Genomic DNA, 19,169 nt, shown 5'->3' with positions numbered 1-19,169 from the left:
CTTCTTCTTATTATTAAAAGATTTTTACAGCATGTACTGGAAGAGATAGTTTTTGGTAATCCCTAGATTTTTTTCCTCCGATCCTCTGTTTGTCCGAGGAATGGAGTATGTGGCTACTCAGTGCTCAGCTTTCAGACTCACAAGGAGCCGAGCATCTGGGGAAACTCAGGAGGTGAGCACTTTCACGCTGACTCAGAGACCAGCCGTATGACTCCAGTCTGGCGCTGTCACGCCTGGTTATGGAAAGGCAAGAACAATGCCTCCCTTGAGAAGGAGGAAAAAAAGTCTAGTGCAGTCACAATTTTGATGTAAAATTTAAATCATCCCTCCACATCCTGTGGACTTAGAGCTGTCAGAAAGGCAAAACCCATGCTCAAATGGAAAAAGCTTTTTATTTCCTTAAAAAATGTACCCTTTCTAACTATAATAACAAGTTTTAGAACCACAAATCTTAATTCTAGATAATTTGAAGTATTTTACAAATAATCAGAACAAAAGGACTTTGACATTTTTAACCTGTAGATGGCTGGAAGGTTAAACATTCTTTTTCTGTTTGTTTCTGATTAATGGCAAATGTATAATAATACATGAATTAAATAATTCACAATTAATTGCTATTTATGGTTTTGTATTGTTTTCCTCCAAATTCTTGCATTTGATCATTTTAGCTACAACTTAAAAAAATTTCTTTCCCACATTTAAAGGTCTTAATCATTTCTATTGCTTTTTCTTCAAGTAGATTTGGTTGAAATTTAGTGTATTTGACAATTAAAAAGATTCTGTGATCAAATGTTTAATAACTCATATAGCTGTTTTTATTTTTGAGATAAAGAAATAAAATTATAACAATTATTAAGTCAAATACAGTTAGGTTATGTTTTTAAGCAGAAAGTGCTTATTGCCATATTCTTGTGTTGTAAACCATGAGAAAAGTTTTGATAATTTTTTCAAAAAGTTCTGGAATTCTGCAAAAACGTTTGCTCGTTCTTCTTTTTATGAAAGTAACTTTGTATTTAGGAATCATATAAGTTCCCCTAACCAGTTTTTCTTTGGTCTTGTCAGACTTATAATGAACTCTAACTTTTGTAAGTATTAGACCCTTATAGAATGATTAGAGTTTAATTAAATTTAATACTCTTTCTACTTTTTTATTTATCAGGAATGCTGTTGTCTTAGACACTTAGTAAATGTGAATTAATTTTAAAGTTAACACAATAATACGTAAAGATGAGAAGTTTTAGCTGGCAGATATATTTGTTTAGATAAATTTTGGCTCTAGAGCCCAGGTATTAGGTTACTCATAATAAAGTAATCTTATTTAGAAAATTTTCTGGGCATCTTCATCCAATAACATGCCATCTAATTTTGGAGTAAGTTTTTAGTGATTTACAATTATTAGACGGTAAGAAAAGAAAGTAGAAAAAGAATCAAATTTTGAGTTCTGAATCATTTTAGGATGAAATTTTGCTACCATAAACTGTTTCTAAGGCTTACCTTTGGTATCTGTCTCCCTCGTTTAGAAAACAAAAAGAAATGGACATTTTAAAAGTTAACTTTAGTTGCTTGCTTTAGGCACATTCATTCAAACACTTCTGAAATATCCTGTATCCATCTAATTAAAAGGCACTCATTTCTTTCAGGTACTGACAAGAATTCAGTTCTATTTCTGAGTCTTTTCTTATCTCTCTTTAACTTCTGATTTTTTTTCTTTTCGTTTTCCACCCCGTCCTGGAAGAACCATGTACCTCCTCATTTTTTGTTGTTCTTATCCTTCCCACCATCTCTGACTCTTGATGGGCTGGATGAGGCCGGGGTGAGCTATTTAGTAAGAGCAGAGATGCTAGTAAAGAGAAGGGCAGAAAAGTGATGAAGAACTTAAAACGTGTTATTCTTATGAGAAAGAAGGAATGGTATAATGAACTACTTGATCTCAATGCAGAGAACATCTCAGAAACTAAACATATGATAAGGTAAACACAGAGAACAGCCCTGGTAAAGGTCACTTTGAAAGTTCTTCATAACTACAACATTTTTAATTAACACAGTTTTTAAATGTTTCAACTTTTCTAATATTATTGAAATTTTTCTGTAAATTCAAATTATATTTCATAATAGAATAATAAATTTATTTTTAAGCAGCTGTAGCTGAAATATTATTTTTGTTTTTAGTTTTCAACGTTATGGTAAGTTTTGCTTATAAAGACTAGTAGAAATAAGTTTCTACTCTGGTGAAATGTAGCATAAGGATTAGAAGAGAGTCTAGTCTTATTTATTACTCTATGTTGTCTGTTTTTATATTTCTTGAAATCTGTGTTTATACTTCCATTTATAGTTTATGCCAGGACCTGATAAACTTGTTCGTGCCTCTAAATAACAATATAATGAATGAGGTCTTTGTATGTGGGAAGCAATGTGTGGAGAACTATAGAGATTGGCATGTTCTATATCAGAAACTGATGGCAAAGAAGATTTATAGAAAAGAGAAGAAAAATATTTTAAAAATTTGAAAGACTATATGTTTAGCACAAATAAATTTTCTATTTAAAAGACTTCTAAATATTATATATGACAGACTTGGTTATAAAATTTACATGAAATGTTCACAGGGTAAACACAAAGCTGACTCTTAGTAGTCAAAGGAAGATGCTCACAACATGTAAGAGAGAATAAGAAAGAATACACCATATGATGTGAATAATAACTGAAATTCATAGATAAGAATAATGAAAATGATACTTTTTTCTTTAATAAAATGACATGCCAAGCGTGTGTAATTCTATATTTATAGATTACACAGAAGTGTTGGTTGGTTCATTCATTTGAATCAAAACTTGACCATTCATGCTGTCTATGTTGATTCCCCATATTGGACAGGTAACATTCTATTGCGAAAAAAATCTTTGACAGACAGTAGAATTTACTTCCTAATTTTGATTACCCTTCTCATAACAACCTTAATTACAAAAGAAACCAAACAAGTACATGTAAATGTCCTGAACAAATAGTCTTTTTAGAAAAATTGAAGCATGTCACTTCTAGAAAATTAGTATAATCCTTGGACATGAAGGATTGCCAATTTGTATTTTATTTTGTAATACCTCATATTCATTGTTCCCTTATGAAGATGCATCCTCTTAAATATTTTCAATCATTTTAAAAATGTATTCCGCTATGCTTAAAATTTAACATCAGGGAGTGAATATTAGAAACAAGTACTTAGGAAAACAATTAATGCAAGTTATAAGTTAAATGCATGTCATGCTCCAGAATTTTAAAAGTCCATATTCAGAATTGTTAGCTTTGTAGAATTTTTTAGAGAATAATTACACAGCTTCCCTTATCACTTTACTTTGCTCTGTCTGTCTTCTTTGCTTAATCTGTTTTATATGCTGGTCTTCCAAAATTGGATGGAATGCAAGATTCAGGTCTGTCCTCCTCCTCCGCCACTCTCACGGCCCCCGCGCACACACACTCTATATTTTCTTCATATTTTTTCTTGGAAAGACAATTCTATTCTTGAGCTGCTGTATATTATAGTGCAAAGACAAAGTAGTGTAACCAAAGATATTTAACTACTTTATGACTCAGTTTCCTCTTTTATAAAACAAGGATAATAGAAATACTGACTTGGAGCATTGTGGAAGAAGTCAATGAAAAATAATCACAATTATTGTTTAACTCTCTACTTGTATTTAAAAGATTACACTGCCTTAGTTATTTTCACAGAAGTCTTGCATTTTCTGATCATCTACTATTTCTTTTTTAAAATCCTGCAATCAACCCAACTTATTTCTTAAATTGAATTTCATATTTTCCACCAAATTGGCCTATCTTTCTAATTTTTATATTTCTCTTATTAGCAGTATTATTCTCTAAATTGTACAGTAAGTAATCTCTTTATCTTTGAATTATCTCACCCATTTGTTCCCCTTTTCTGGTTCCCACCCTCGACCTTCTATCAGTTACTAATTTCTGAGTATTTTTCTTCCTAAAATAGGATTTTGATTATATTACTGTGTGGCTCACAAGCCATCACCAATTCTTTTCTGCCTTCATTATCAATTTCAAGTTTTGGTTTAACCATTTAAAATTGGTAAGATTTAACCAGAATCACTGTCATCTCATCCTTTTTATCTTTATCTGCATTCACTTCTCCTAGAATCTACTGCTTTAATCAAACCATTCTACTCACTATCCAGTAGCATTCTATACATTTCTTTAATTAGCTAATGTAATTTCCCCTGTTTGGAATCTTCTGTTCTTTGTGTCTATTGACATGTGATCCATCCTTCATTACTCTGTTGAATTCTTGTAATTTATGGGAAGCATTCTCTGATTATTTTAGCAAGACATCATCTCTCTATTGTCTGTTTCCCACAGCACTCATATTTATAAAAAGTCATTTACCTTAATATATTCTTTCTTGATTTCTTTTTTTTTTTTTTTTGAGGAAGATTAGCCCTAAGCTAACTGCTGCCAATCCTCCTCTTTTTGCTGAGGAAGACTGGCCCTGAGCTAACATCTGTGCTCATCTTCCTCTGCACTATATGTGGGATGCCTACCACAGCATGGCTTGTCAAGTGGTGCCATGTCTGCACCTGGGATCTGAACTGGTGAACCCTGGGCCGCTGAAGCAGAACATGCGCACTTAACTGCTGTGCCACGGGGCCAGCCCCTCTTGATTTCTTAATTATGTTGCTATCTACAGGCACATGGTAGTCTTTCAATAAATGTTTTTCCATAAATAAGTGAATGGATGAGTGGGTATATGTCTTCTATGTCCATCTAAACTGTGCTTCCTTAAAGGTAAACTAGAAAAGTCTTCATATTTAAGTTGGCTGTTTCCTCGATAACACAAAGATAAATTTCCTAGCACAAAATATACACTCATTCAATTCATTCTTTTATTCATAGAAAAATACATTGAGTGCCAAGTATGTGCTAGGAATTGTGTTGTCATCCGATTAATTGTATCTCATTCAACATAGAGGATTAGACTATTTGGAGAAAAAATATAGGGTAATTTGGAAAGACCTTTATCACGTTGTTTTGTCTTTAGCATTAATCTTGGAAAAATCAGGTGAAATGGTCAAAAATAGACCTGTACTTACTAACCTCTTATTAAGTGCGAGACATGCTACATGTCAGGAAGAATTCAAGAAGTTAAAAAAAATGTTCTTGCTTACAAGTGCTGGTGTTCTAATTTTAGACACTATACACTAATAAGAAAAAGAAGACGATTAAACCGTTTACTAAATGTCACAGGTTATACTGATGTTCAGTTCAATTTTTTCATGTGGGCCATTAACAAGAGTTGATGATGTAGTTGGAGGTGGGGCAAAGTCCCTTCAACTATGATGGTAAGGGAAGGCTTTGAAGAACTGGGATTTGAGTTTTTTCTTCACAGATATTTATTTCTTGCAGTTTTTTTTATATGTAACTGCAAACCTTATAAAAAAGATGTTATCATTTCAAAAGATTAACCAGTAGAAGGCACTGCTTCCTAGGACTTTATCTCTGAATTAGCCAAAGGTTAAAATATTTAGAGAAAGAAAGAAACTTTAGAGAGAAACTGTTGTATAAGGAAAGCAATTCCTATTCTGAGTCTTCCATTTTATGTTTGTTCCGTATAGTAATTCCTTTGACTTTGTACATGTTGTCATTTTCCAGAGTAATTACAGCAAAGAACATATCCTAAGCAGACAGAGTTAAGTTTAAAGCAGTAAGTAGGTGATTCCTCAGTAATAGGTCTGTTGGTAATTAATTATGTAACATTTTTATATAAAGTTACTTCACTTTTATGTTCCTTTACTTACACATTTTAAAAAGTAAGAGTTTTTCACAAGTACTTTAAAAAACCTTATTAAACAGGGTTTACCAATTCCTTGACATTGGAATTAATAAAAAAGAAGGGAGCTGTTACCACTGAGCTGGATTTCCTTTTTTCTGACAATATTAAGACATTTTCTAAGCATGCTTGTCCTGTATGACTAGATATTACAACTACCCATACTTAGAGAATAGTCAGAGAGTTGCTGGTTGTAGTTAGCAGCTTTCATTTAACAGATATTTATTGAAAGACTACTATTTTCAGAAAGGATTGTAAGTACTGGGTAAGTAGCTATGAACAAACATAATGTCTGCCCTCTTGGATCTTATAGTAGGAGAGACGGATAATAAAGAAGTAAATATAAAACACGTCAGGTGATGATAAGTGCTGTGAACAAAGCAGAGAGGAGTAAGAGAGGGAGGAGGTGCTGGTTTAGGGGGATTCACCAACAAGGCTTCACTGAGCAATGATGTTGGAGCAGAAAACTAAATGAAGTGAGGGAACAGGCAAGTGTATATCTGGGGTGGGAGGCTTTCAGACTGAGAAAATACCAACTGTGAATTATGTTTAAGTAAGTGGCAAATTAGTTTCCTGTTGCTCGTATAACAAATTACCACCAGTGGAGTGGCGTAAACAATACAGATGTATTCACTTAGAGTTCTGGAGGTCAGAAGTCTTACAAACAAGATATTGGAAAGATTCATTCCTTCTAGAGACTCTAGGGGAAAACATGTTTCATTCCCTTTTCTAGCTTCTAGAGGAGCACCTACATTCCTTGGCTCACGGCCCCTCATTCATTTTCAAAGCCAAACATATACTATCTTTCAGTCTCTCTGTCTGATTCTGATGCTCCTGCTTCTCCTTCTTACAAAGATATTTGTGATTACTTTGGGCCCATCCAGAATATCCGGAATAATCCTCTCATCTCAAGATCCTTAATCGTATCTGCAAAGTCCCTTTTTCCTTGTAAGGTAATATATTCACAGATTTGGGGAATTAGGATTTAGACATGTTGGATGAGAAACATTATTCTGACTACCAAGAATGGTTTGCAACCTTGACTGTGCATTAGAATCACCTGGGAGCTTTAAAATTTCTGACACCCCATCTGCACTTGAGAACCAATAACAATTGAATGTCTGGCAGTGGGACCCAGGCAGCAGTATTTGTTAAACCTCTTCATGTAATTCCAATGTGCAACCAAGTTTGAAAACCACTGGTTTAGTTTTGTGTTGCAGTCTCACATCCCTTACCCAACTCCTACGTGTGCTCTACATGTCTGAATACAGCTGGGTGCATCCTACTTGCAGAATGATTATAAGGCACACAGAAAGCCCTTCACCAATAACAAAGGACTCCAGTAGTGTTAAAATTATTTCACATATGGACTAGAGTAGTGTGATTGTTTAGATTGCTACAGGGTTAGGTAAAGGAAAAGTGTAAAAAGCAAGCTGTCTCTTACAAGGGAGGCCATTCCTTATTCACTCCATGCATGTAACTCAGCAACACTAAGAGTGTTATAGACTAGAGATGGGATTTGGTCCATATCGGTCGATCTTCCCTTTTCCTAAGTAAATTTGAAACTTAAATTTATATTGCACTTTTAAAATATCTTTGCTTCTGTCATTACTTCCTATGTGAAATTCCCTCTCCATTTATCCTGAGGTTTCCATTTGTCCTTCTTTTCCCTCGAAATCCAACTGGTTAACCATTCTCTGAATCATTCCAGTATCTGCTGACCCTCATGAATCCCTTAGGTGCCTAGCTTTAATGTCATTTGGCCCTTAACCTGAACTGCCTTTAAGTATTATTTCTCCTTCTATTTAAAATTTTCTCAACCAGTTCATAAGCTTTTTAAAGCAGAGACTGTTACATTTTTTTTATTCCCATTAGATAACTGTCTTACACATAGTAAGTGATCAGTAAATGGTGGTTGATGGTTTGAAGACTCTTTTTTCGCCCTGGAATTAAACATTAGTTCTTTCAAGAAGATTTTCTGGTCCACAAACAAAACTGAGTTAAAGACTGCTATTACGTCATCATAGCTCCACAAGGTAGTTTGCACTAGATTGTATTTGTCTGTTTCATGTCAGTTTCTTTGAAGTCTGAATTTTGTGCATTGATAAGTCTAACACCTACCACAGGAGTGACAAATCATCCCTGAATAAATACATAAGTGCATACCCCAGGCTAGATCCTCAAATTGTTCCAAGGTATCCTTGCACTGCAACACAACCCTGCAGTATAAGCTGCAGGAATTGGAACCCTGGATAGACAATATACGGAAATTTGCAGTGCCTTCTTAATGCTTTTTTTGAAATTAATGAGACTTTCCTCTGTCCAAAATGAAACCCTTTGGTAGATGAACAAAAATTCAAGAATCTAATGTTATTGGTGATTTTATCAATATTTTTAGAAGTACTATGAGTTAGACTAAACATGAATAATGCAACCAACAGATTGAAAGCTCTCTGTATAATTTAAGTATTTCACTTTTTTCTGACTTAGTAGCCTATTACTGAACTATAACCATAGTCATTTTTATTATAATAACTTTAAAAATCTTTAAAAAATCTTAAACCTCAATTGTATAAAAATACTCTCATATCCAACACGTTAAGACCATTCCGTAAGTCTCTGACAATGGAATTGAAATAAACATGAAATATGTGAGATTTTAGGATCAATTGCCTTCTGGTATCAAGGCGACTCATGTTCAGTGCTTTAGACCTTATACTTTTTGCTCTATAGAATGATATACATAAAGAATGTTTATCCAGTTGTATATAAAGATATTTTAGATATTGAAATGACTAGATTTTGAGAAGAATAGTGATATCTTAACTATCTACCTTATGTCTACTTTTGGACTTTCAATTCTTATAATCATTATTAATAATGATGTTAATAAAATAGAAATCAGCAAAAAGGTCTTTCCTTCTGAAAGGCAGGGGAATTGTACTAACTTAGCAAAGGCCAGCTGATCTAACCTTCTGCTTTGATAACCCAGAGACTGTCTCTTGCCGATAGCCTGGAATTTTCAGACAGTGAGAGACTGTTTGTACATGAGACTGGGGTAGACACCAGAGTACCAATTTATTAATTCCAGCAAGAATTATAATGCTGTCAGAGACCATAAATACTATGGCTTATATAATAAATGCATAATCTCCTTGTAGTCAAGCTACATGTGAAACCAAGAAATAATAAAAGTCCCTTTATTGATTTACTCTGATAGATCACTTCACAAAGACCTTAAATATTTTTTCTGTTCGGTCATCCAATTCTCTATATAGGAATCAGAAGTTTGCTTGGAAAGCATAGAGGCAGAACAGTAGGAGTTAAACATCTGTAGTGTATAGAGTTATTATATATAGTTTAATGTATCAATTTGGTGATAGATATGGTGTTGCCAGTGAGACTGAGTATTCTAACTCTGTTAACTCTAGCCCCTTACTCCCTTTCTCCATACTTAGAGTAGACTTGGAGTAGACTTTGGCAATGAGATCAGAAATAGTTAAAGATGCCTTAAATGTGATGGCCCAGTCCACTGTCCTTTAGACAGGGCTTACATGGTAGCCACCACCATCTCCTCCTTTCTCTCTCTTTTTCAGCTATCAACACCCCTACGATTAACATTTCTTCTTTAACACTTGCTAATACATTTGATCAGTTTATTATCAAGTATGGCTGGCCAGGGAGCAATTCTCTACCAGGGGACTTAGTAGTTCATGTTGATTTTACAGTTTAACTCTTAGAAGGCAATCTGCTTTTCTCATTTTGGAGTTTTTGGTTTTTGTTTTTTGAGGGGGAGTGAGTCACACTGTAAAATTTGTAAAACAAACAACAGCTACTGTGTATTGAGTGTCTACTCTGTGCTAAATGCTCAAGTCATTTTTCACATGGTACGCAGTTCATCTCAAAAAGCATACAAGTAGATACTACATCTCACTTTAAAGGTGAATAAATTGATAGAGACATTAAGGGAAGTCTCACAGCTAGTAAGTAGTAGAATCAGTATTTCAATCCATGTGTGTCTGATTTCACAGCCTTATTTTTTTCTACTGTGCTATTATTTCTTAATAGAATATCTTCAGTCCTCGAATACACTTTTATTTTGAAACTTCTAACACTAAGAATAGGATTATACAACAATGATTAGAGGCCTCTCTTTTGGTAGTGCGTTTTAAATGTAAAATTCAGTGATATATATATGAAGCAAGTGGCGTGGCAGTTCTTTAATACTTTCCTGCCACCTAGTCCCACTAGTCTAGGATAAGTATGAATGATTCTGTAAACACTGCTTGTTTGTTGAACAAAAATCATAACTTTTTCAAGGTCAGATCAAGTTGTAATTACAAGAGTCTTTTTATTAAAAATTTTAACTCTATATTGCTTCTGTGTAAAACTTTTAATGAGAAGGAACTCTCTAACTAAAAATATTTACCACATATTTTTAAACTCTGATAATATTCTCAGACTTGAGTACAAAAAAATGTTTAAGTTTTGTTCAGTGCTAAGTGTATTGTTACCTAGACATTAGCTCATCAAAACAAAACATCCTTATTTGATTTTTTTCTTTTGCTTAGGTATTCTAAGGACTAAGTAAGTCTGAGAATCCACATCCAAATCTTTCATAGAATTATGGAAATAAAATTGAAATATTTTTATATTCTTACCTTTTTTTACTACTTTGAAAATTTGATAATTAGAACTAAATGCCAAAATTGAGTTATTTGGGGAGGTGAGGGAAGAAAAATTGTCAAATGTTTCAAGATTAACCATGATTGCAAAATTTATTCAGTTCTTAAGAAGCTTTAAGCAAATATCAAACTTTTTGTCATGTGGTCTGATGTTTGCTTATAACTGATATTTTACATTCACAATAATTTTAGTTTTAATAAAATGCAAATTTGTTGTAATGGCAATCATTCATTTATTTTTATTTTTGGATGAAAGAAATTTTAGTTATTTCCTTCCTTTAACTGCCAACAGTATTTGCTATTCATAGATGTTCTGTCTTCAATAAGGTCTATCAAAGTGTAAAACTAGATGGGTATTTTTCTTTCCTTCAAAATGGAATGGTTTTTCATTATGCACTGTTCTTAGGTGAATTCTCCTGTTTAAGAAGCCAGAATACAAGAGAGCGCTATATTAGTGTATTATTCTCACAACAAACAAGCACTGTTCTGTTGCTACCTGCTTGGCCATTGTTTCTGATTGTGTGTGCTTTGCAGTGGTATTTGGATGGTTTCCTGCTCTCTGCCAGCACAAAAAGGCATTTCTGTTACAATGGCCCCTAACCACACAATGACGGCATTAAGGATTTATGTGGAGGTTTCATTATTTTCTCCTCTTTTGTTCCTTCCAGGATGTCTTCCAAGCGACCAGCCTCTCCGTATGGGGAAGCAGATGGAGAGGTAGCCATGGTGACAAGCAGACAGAAAGTGGAAGAAGAGGAGAGTGACGGGCTCCCAGCCTTTCACCTTCCCTTGCATGTGAGTTTTCCCAACAAGCCTCACTCTGAGGAATTTCAGCCAGTTTCTCTGCTGACGCAAGAGACTTGTGGCCATAGGACTCCCACTTCTCAGCACAATACAATGGTAGGTTTCTCATGGTCTATTGTGTCTACACTCACTTTTTGACCAGTCTCCTCCTCTAATAGTTTGGCTTCAGTCCTTTGCTTTATAACTATCATCTACTTAATAGCCATACACAAGATTCACTCCTGACATCTTAGAATTCTTTATAAGTAAATTGATTCCAGTAGGGAGTATAAGATATGCTATTTTCCTTTTTTTTTGGTTTCTGTTTTGTTTTCAAGAATTCTGCTTTTGAGATACTTACAATTTAATTACAGGAAAAATATGTAAATAGAAGAATAATGTTAAAGTAACACATTTTAAGTTAGCGTGAAAGTTAGATGTCATAATATGTCTAATAAAAGTTTTTTTCAGATAGAGTTACAACATTGTTTGAACATTTCTACGTTTTTCAATTTTTTGCTTTACCCACTGGGAATATTGTAGAAGAGTATATTTCATAAAGACTATAGTTTTCTAATGTGACTACATTAATTTCTAACTCAGTCCCATTCACACTGTTGTTTTGATAATTCAGTAATTCCCTGTTGCATCCTATTCTAGAATTTGCAACTCAGGATAATTTATCTGGCCCCTCATCCTGGGGGCTGGATCACTGCAGAAGATTAGGAAACTGTGGTTTCACGGATGAGAAGGGAGAAGGCAGCATAGAATCTTTGGCTGAAGCTTAAACAGCAGACACACACAGACACAAGGCTTTTAGGTCCTTCCTAGGAATTTGAATATGTAGAGTGGGCATGCTGGCAAGGTAGCAGGGCACTTAGCTGCCAGTAAAGCCACACTCATCTTCTCAACGTGGCTGCCTGGGTAGATGTCATGTTTTTGTGACCTCGCCTCCTCGTCTACTTCAAGGATGCCAGTGCCACTAATTTGAACCAGATTACACCAACAAAAATGTTTCATCACACATTCTCTTACTTTTAAAGACAGCTCTGATTCTATTAAATCTTTTCTTTTTTTTTTTTTTTGCTTTCTCTGGAAAATTATTACATATCATAAATGTACTTGGTACTGAGATATGCCCACCTATTCATGGTATGGTATCACCATACGTGGAATTAAATCAACAAGAAGAATCAACTGTCTTCTGATAGCTGTGAAATGGATACTATTCTTTGATATTCACGTTAGATTTAAATAATCTCATTCAACATTTTAAGCCTTATAGGTCAAAATTTCTGTGGCTATTTTACTGTGTGCCAAGATTTTCCCACCAAGAATAATGTTATAGCTAACACTTATCTAGCACTTATACAGAAATGGTGTTTTAAGCACTTAATATATTTACTCATTTACACCTTCACAATAATTCAGTGAGACATTATTATTAATCCCATTTTATGGATGAGGAAACTGAGGCACAGAGCAGTTAAATAACTTGCTTCAGATAACGGTTAATAAATGGGAGAACCAAGGTTTACCCAGGCAGTCCGACTTTGAAGTCCATGCTTATAAATGTTATAAGCTCTTCACAAGGGCACACGCATATTTTATTTTCTGATTATTTCTTATTTGGCAAGTTAAATCATGGTTCCGTAATTCCTCCCTTCTCCCTCTTCTATGAGTTCATGTTAGTTGTGTGCAATGAGACAGCTTTTTGGTCTCCTCTCAAAAAAGATTAAACTAGGAAAAGAAAGAGGAAAAAATGGTAGTGCACAGTTCAACAGGGTAAGGAAGTCAGACTCCCCATTTGACACTGCATCGCTGCCAATGCCTTTTCCCTCTCAGTATTTTGACCGTGGCCTCCTCTCGGGGAGTACTCTATTGAGAGTACTTCTTGGTTTGCTTTTCCTGTGATAATACTATAAACGTAAACACACAGATTTGAAGGAGTGAATATAAATAGTTATGACTAGAAGAATACCACAAAGATAAAGAGGAGGTTATTTTAAGTATACTCAAGGATGGGTATAAGAAAATAAATTACATACCGTAGCTGGCATGAAGGGATGCTGTGATGCAGCATGTTGGTGAAAATGAAACTGTTCAGTTTGTAATGGAGAATTCAGTTCAACTAAATGAAAACTATGAACTGCCTACTTTGTACCAAGATTTTTGGGGGGGCACCATGGAAATAGATTTGAATAAGACACAACTTCTTTCCTCAAGCACCTTCTTCTAGAGAGGAAGTTCTTAACCAGAGTCTGTGGATCTCCTGAAAAGCAATGGAGGATTTTCTATATGCACACATGGGAGTAGGACTGTGGTTTTCATCAGATTCTCGAATAGATCTGTAACCCAAAAAGGTTAAGCTACGCTGTTCTAGAAGTTAGTACAGTTTGGATACAAATGATTTAATTTAGTTTTAGTGATATCAGCACTAATTCTTTCTCTTACCATGTGGCTAATTGGTTTCTAAATTTGTTTCTGCCTCAGTTGTTTCTTGATTCCACCAGCTTTTAATCTCTTGAGTAAACAGTTGGAAGAATCTATTATATGATCTGAAATTTCCAGTGTCTCCTCTTTTCAGTCTTTCTTTCAACTTCCACTAGACTTGTTTCCCTGAGAAATGAGTTGAATTATTTACTCCACTTTGGAAACTAATGTGTGCTCTTGTTGCTTACGGGATTTAGTCTGAAACTCTTTATCTTAGCATAAAACTCTGTATAGTCTAGCAGCAAACTATGGCTTTAGTCTCCTCTCCTGCCACATCCTGCTGTGAACCCCATGCTACAGTCATGCCAAGCTTTTCAAACATGTTCATGAACATACCAGGTGACCTCAAATGATACAGCTTTATTCTTTCTATCTGGAAAACTCTCTTTTCATATTTACCTTTCTGATGAATTCTGTTTCTCCCACAAGACTGAGTTCAAAACTTGCTGCTTCTTACATGCGTTCACTCACTTCCTCAGGCAGAGTGGTTACTGCATTATTCTTTTATCCATGAAACTTGTTCGTATCTTTTCTCATGACCTATATTATAAGTGATGTGTTTACATGTCTGCCTTTCTATGCACTGTATTTCTTCTTGAAGGTACAGTCATATGTATTTTTGTATTTCTGATACCTAGCATATAATAGATATGCAGTTTATGATTATTGATTAAATGGCAGAGTTTATATGGATGATTAATGTACGTTTTGCACAAAGTTGTTAATATGCTATTCATGGTGAATATGCTGATTTTCTAGAAATTTTAGAACTAATGTAGAATCTACTAATGTAGTATATTCATAAAGCAGAAAGTATGTCATAATGGCCATGATATATTCAGCTGTTAAGGTGATTAAGATATATTTTATCCATTTACCAAAATAATGGAATGTATCTATAGAATTATTATTCAACACAAAGACATATTTTTTTCTTGATTCTAGGCCATTGTCATATTCACATAACAGGTCCTTTTATTTCAGTAGGAAAATATGTTGCCTTTTTTTTCCCTATTCAATATCTTTGAAAACAGAATGTTTCACCGTCTTTATATCCTAGAGTTCAATTTTAAGAAAAAACAGATTTCCAGATTTAATTGCCAATTTATGTGTGACATTCATAGTCCGTTCTTAAATCAAGAAAGAGATGCTGAAGAGGTCCACATTTTGTATTGCCGACATAGTTTAGAGACAGAGTAAAACTGATGAGTAATCCCTGTAATGCTGGCTTGGAGGGATAGAGAGATGCTTTCAGTATAAAATGTAAGTTGAAAAATATTTCCTAAGATAAAAGTTCTGTATACTTCATGGCTATTGCCATATAAAGATTTTGAGGAATTAGGGCCTTTTCTTCATATTCAGGGCATGCAAATGTTAACGTTTGGAATTGGGTCAGACAAAGATGTAATTCTTCCTTTCTGAAGTTGTCTTTATTACCTTAATATTTTGAAGAAATAAGCTAAGTGTCTAAGAGCAACTCCCAAGTAGCTGTAACTGGCGTGAATACTACAAGTCCATCTGTTCTTGGAAGGTTTTACTCTATTCAGAGTGCATAGAGATGAACTGTCTTAAGAAGATTATATACATATATTTATAAAATGCTATCAGATTTCTAATCAATGTAAGATTGAGACATAGAGAATTATAAGTATGAAAAAGATTGATTCTGTTGGTTCCTTCTCTGAGGTTCTCATAATCTTGCCAAGAAATTAATAGCAAAATTTGATTCCCATATAATCTCCAGAAAGGTAAAAGGCATGGCTAGCAAGTCTGATTCTGACATGAGTGGAAAGGCAGTCCTGGGCTTTGTTTTTTTTGAAGGTCAGATCTATTCTTCTTGCCTCCTCTACCCCTTTTTAACATGGGTTTGGAGGCTGGAGGCTGTCACTTCAGAGTTTCAGAGATAAGCAGGAAGCACTATAATTTCTGGCTCATTTTTAAAAATAGTTGTGATATAGATGGATTTATTTCATGATGCAAAGAATGATCCAGAACATGTCCTCCTGTCGATCAATGTGATTATTTTTGAGGACCAGAAGTGAATAGAGTAAGTCTGAAGAGAAATCAAGTAGCAGCATCAGAGGCAGCTGGGGGCCTCTGTGGTGGCCATTTTGGCACTCATTTCCTCTCTGGTTGCATACTACTTCTGTTGGTTAGATTGTTGTTCTAGTGTCAAATGTGATGTGAAATGAAAGTCTTGACCACCTGTGGTTGTTGAATAATCAGTTGTCTTTTTTTTCCCCCACAAAAGGTATACTCTTATCTCAGCCAAACTCTCTTTTGACTGCTTAAGCTCCTCTTGAGTTGTGTGAACAATTTTGTGTAGCTATAGAATGGCTGCCTCCCAAGACTGATTTTAAAAATATATAATTATTCCTTTTAGCAGGACAATATTTTTATTAAAAAAATAATTTGAGTTGCTCACTCTACAGATAGCTGAATTTCATATGAAAGAAATATTTTGTCTGTCTGTAATTTTTTAACATTTAAAGGTGCATTGGATTTGGAAATATGATGTTATAATACATTTTAGTGTCTCATTTATTGTTATATTGATAACATTTTCCTGGAACTGTTAAAGAACTCTAGGTATGTAGTGTATTGTGTTTAATAATTGGATGTATCTTAATATAAATGTGTTTCAACATTGCAGAAGCACCAGTTCTTATAAGGCAACATTGGTGTGTGTCACTTTCTTCCTGAAGTCCATCAAAATTAGACAAAGCTGTCTTTTTAAGTAGATCTTCTATAGGAGTTGGGCATAAAGCTGAGACCCAAGTATAATATTATAGCAAGGTTCCAACATATGAAATCTAACCTTAAACACTAAAAGAATTCATTCAATGCACACAGCAGAGAGAGGCTTTTACTTGCTCAGGCTCACTGTCAACTCCTGAAATTCTTTATTTATCTAAAATAATTTTAATATAGCAATTTAATAATTGCTATATTATAGCTGTGTCTTGAAATACCCTTTATATAAATTTTGCTTGCAATATAACAGTCGTTAATAATGTATTTTTGATGTGTGACTAGGATAACGTTATGTGTGAAGTACTGTTCTGAAAATTTAAGAAGGAAAAGAGAAAAGTGTGTGTTATTTAAAAATAAGTCACAGAATAGGACCTTAAATTATGGTATGGTAAAGATTTCTATTTTTATATGGTAGTTTTTATAAGCTTTTAAATTTCTGGTGACCTCTGTACATCAAACTTAGCATAAGTTATTGTGATGGCATAATACATACTGTTGTTAACACTAGTGTGGTTATTGTGCCAGGTCTAATAATGAGAATTTCATTGTTTGGGGAGAGCAGTCTCCTACACTCTAGACAAAAGTGTAATTACTTCTGAACGATGTGGAATGTGCTCAGTTTAATAGCATGGAGAATAGATTCAGAAAGATTCAGATAAAGTAAGCTTGGAAGCCATATGTGCAGTGTGGCAGTATACAATTATGATAGTAGGCAGTATAATTCTACACACACATACCCGATTTCACACAGTTTATCTATAAACTGTTGTTTCTGTAAGAGATAGGCTTGCTTATCTTAACAAGGCCAATTCAATTGAAACAAGGTGAAAATGGTGACAAGTTTGTATTTGTTTTTTACGGTAAATTGATGTTTATCATACAATGAAATTGCATTGTTACAAACATTATTCTGTAAATGTTCTCAGAAAATACCACATGAAGCTGTTTATCTAGATATAATCCCAGGCTTCTGTTTGAATGTAAGTGGTTCAATTTTTATACTTGCATTGTTTCTGAAAACTACTCCCAGGACTAGCAAGAATGAGGACATGTGAAAAACAATCAGTTGGGGTCCATCAAAGCCACTGGATGAGTTGTGCAGGAGATCATTTTATCCTGTCACCATACACTTCCATTCCATGTGATTGGGGGAGGGTCTAATATCAAGTGAAGATCCTTGATTCATATAATGTCCGCAGTATTTAAAGTGCTACTGTTGAGTTTAAAGGTAACTGAGCCTTGAGAAGTTAATGAATGTGCTCTCATATGAAAAAAAAAAAAACCACGTGGGAGTTGCAAGATAGTTCAGGACACTTAATGAGTGTCTACTGTTAGCATCCCCACACAGTGCTGTGCAGTGAGAGAGTAAGAACTTCTAATGCTGTAGTAATGGGGGCAAATGTGTTTGCTTAAGAAGATTGGCCTAAGCAACAGTTGCACACCACAAGCTAGCCACACTGGCAGCCCGCCTTGCCCATCAGGGAGCCAGCAGCAGTCACATGCTGCTGGGCCACACAGCCGGCCACACCTAGGGCCTGCCATGCCTACTAGCGAGCCCACAGCAGTTGCAGGCTGCCAGGCCTCACACCAGCCACACCAGGGGCCTAATCCACCCACCAGTGTGCCCAAGACAGTTGTGCACCACTGGGCTACATAGCCAGCCTGTGCTGGGGGCCTGCCCTGTCCACCAGCAAGCCAGCAGTGGTTGCACACTGCCAGGCTTCACAACCAGCCACGTTGGGGGCCTGTCCTGCCCACCAGTGAGCCTGCAGCAGTTGTGAGCCTCTGGGCCTTGCAGCTAGCCACACCAGGGGCCTACCCTGCCCAATAGTGCACCTGCAGCAATTGTAGCCCCATCATAACAGAATGGCACATGCAGCCCACATGGGGGACACCCTTGGAACATCTGTATCTGATGCTCAGAGGGGAGAACATGGTGGGCCACGCAAAACATCTCCTGCATAAGGCTGCTATCCAAGATTGGGAGAGGTAGCTGATCTACCTTATACATCCAAACAAACACAGAGAATTAGGCTAACTGAGGAGACAGAGGAATATGTTTCAAATGAAAGGACAAGACAAATCCACAAAAAAGATCCACAGAGATAAGCAATCTATGTGATAAAGAGTACAAAGTATTAGTCATAAGGATGCTCACTGAACTCAGGAGAAGAATAGATGAACTCAGTGAGAACTTCACCAAAGAGTTATAAAGTATAAAAAAGAACCAATCAGAGCTGAGGAATACAAGAACTGAAATGCGAAATTTACTAGAGGAAATCAGTAGCAGATTAGAAGACGCGGAAGAATGGATAAGAGATCTGGATGACAGAGTAGAGGAAATCACCCAAGCTTAAGAGAAAAAAGAATTTCAAAAAATTAGGACAGTTTAAGAGACCTCAGGGACAACACTAAGTGTACTGAAATTTGCGTTACAGGTGTGCCACAAGGAGAAGAGAGAGAGAAAGGGGCAGAGAATTTATCTGGAGAAATAATAGCTAAAAGCCTCACTAACCTGAGGCAGGAAACAGACACCCAGGTCCTATAAGGACAGAGAGTCCCAAACAAGATAAACCTAAAGAAACCCACACCAAGACATGTTACAA

The 19,169-nt window shown here is 35.2% G+C and overlaps 1 protein-coding gene across 44 annotated transcripts in view; it reads left to right on the top strand.

The window, feature by feature from the left end:
- SOX5 (SRY-box transcription factor 5) overlaps positions 1–19,169 on the top strand; it is a 947,484-nt gene that overhangs the window by 597,560 nt on the left and 330,755 nt on the right. For 26 of the 44 annotated variants that reach the window (XM_070620821.1, XM_070620808.1, XM_070620827.1 and 23 more), the window contains one exon: positions 11,202–11,433. In XM_070620821.1, coding sequence (XP_070476922.1) covers positions 11,203–11,433 — 231 coding nt within the window. In that variant the 5' untranslated portion in view covers position 11,202. The remainder of the gene's footprint in view (positions 1–11,201; positions 11,434–19,169) is intronic. The other 18 variants (XM_070620840.1, XM_070620831.1, XM_070620842.1 and 15 more) reach the window with 1 other exon arrangement.

The sequence above is a fragment of the Equus przewalskii genome, chromosome 5 (assembly GCF_037783145.1).
Source record: "Equus przewalskii isolate Varuska chromosome 5, EquPr2, whole genome shotgun sequence".
Classification (NCBI taxonomy): domain Eukaryota; kingdom Metazoa; phylum Chordata; class Mammalia; order Perissodactyla; family Equidae; genus Equus; species Equus przewalskii.
Note: the sequence above shows the minus strand (reverse complement) of the source record. Positions and strands in the feature narration are given on the sequence as shown.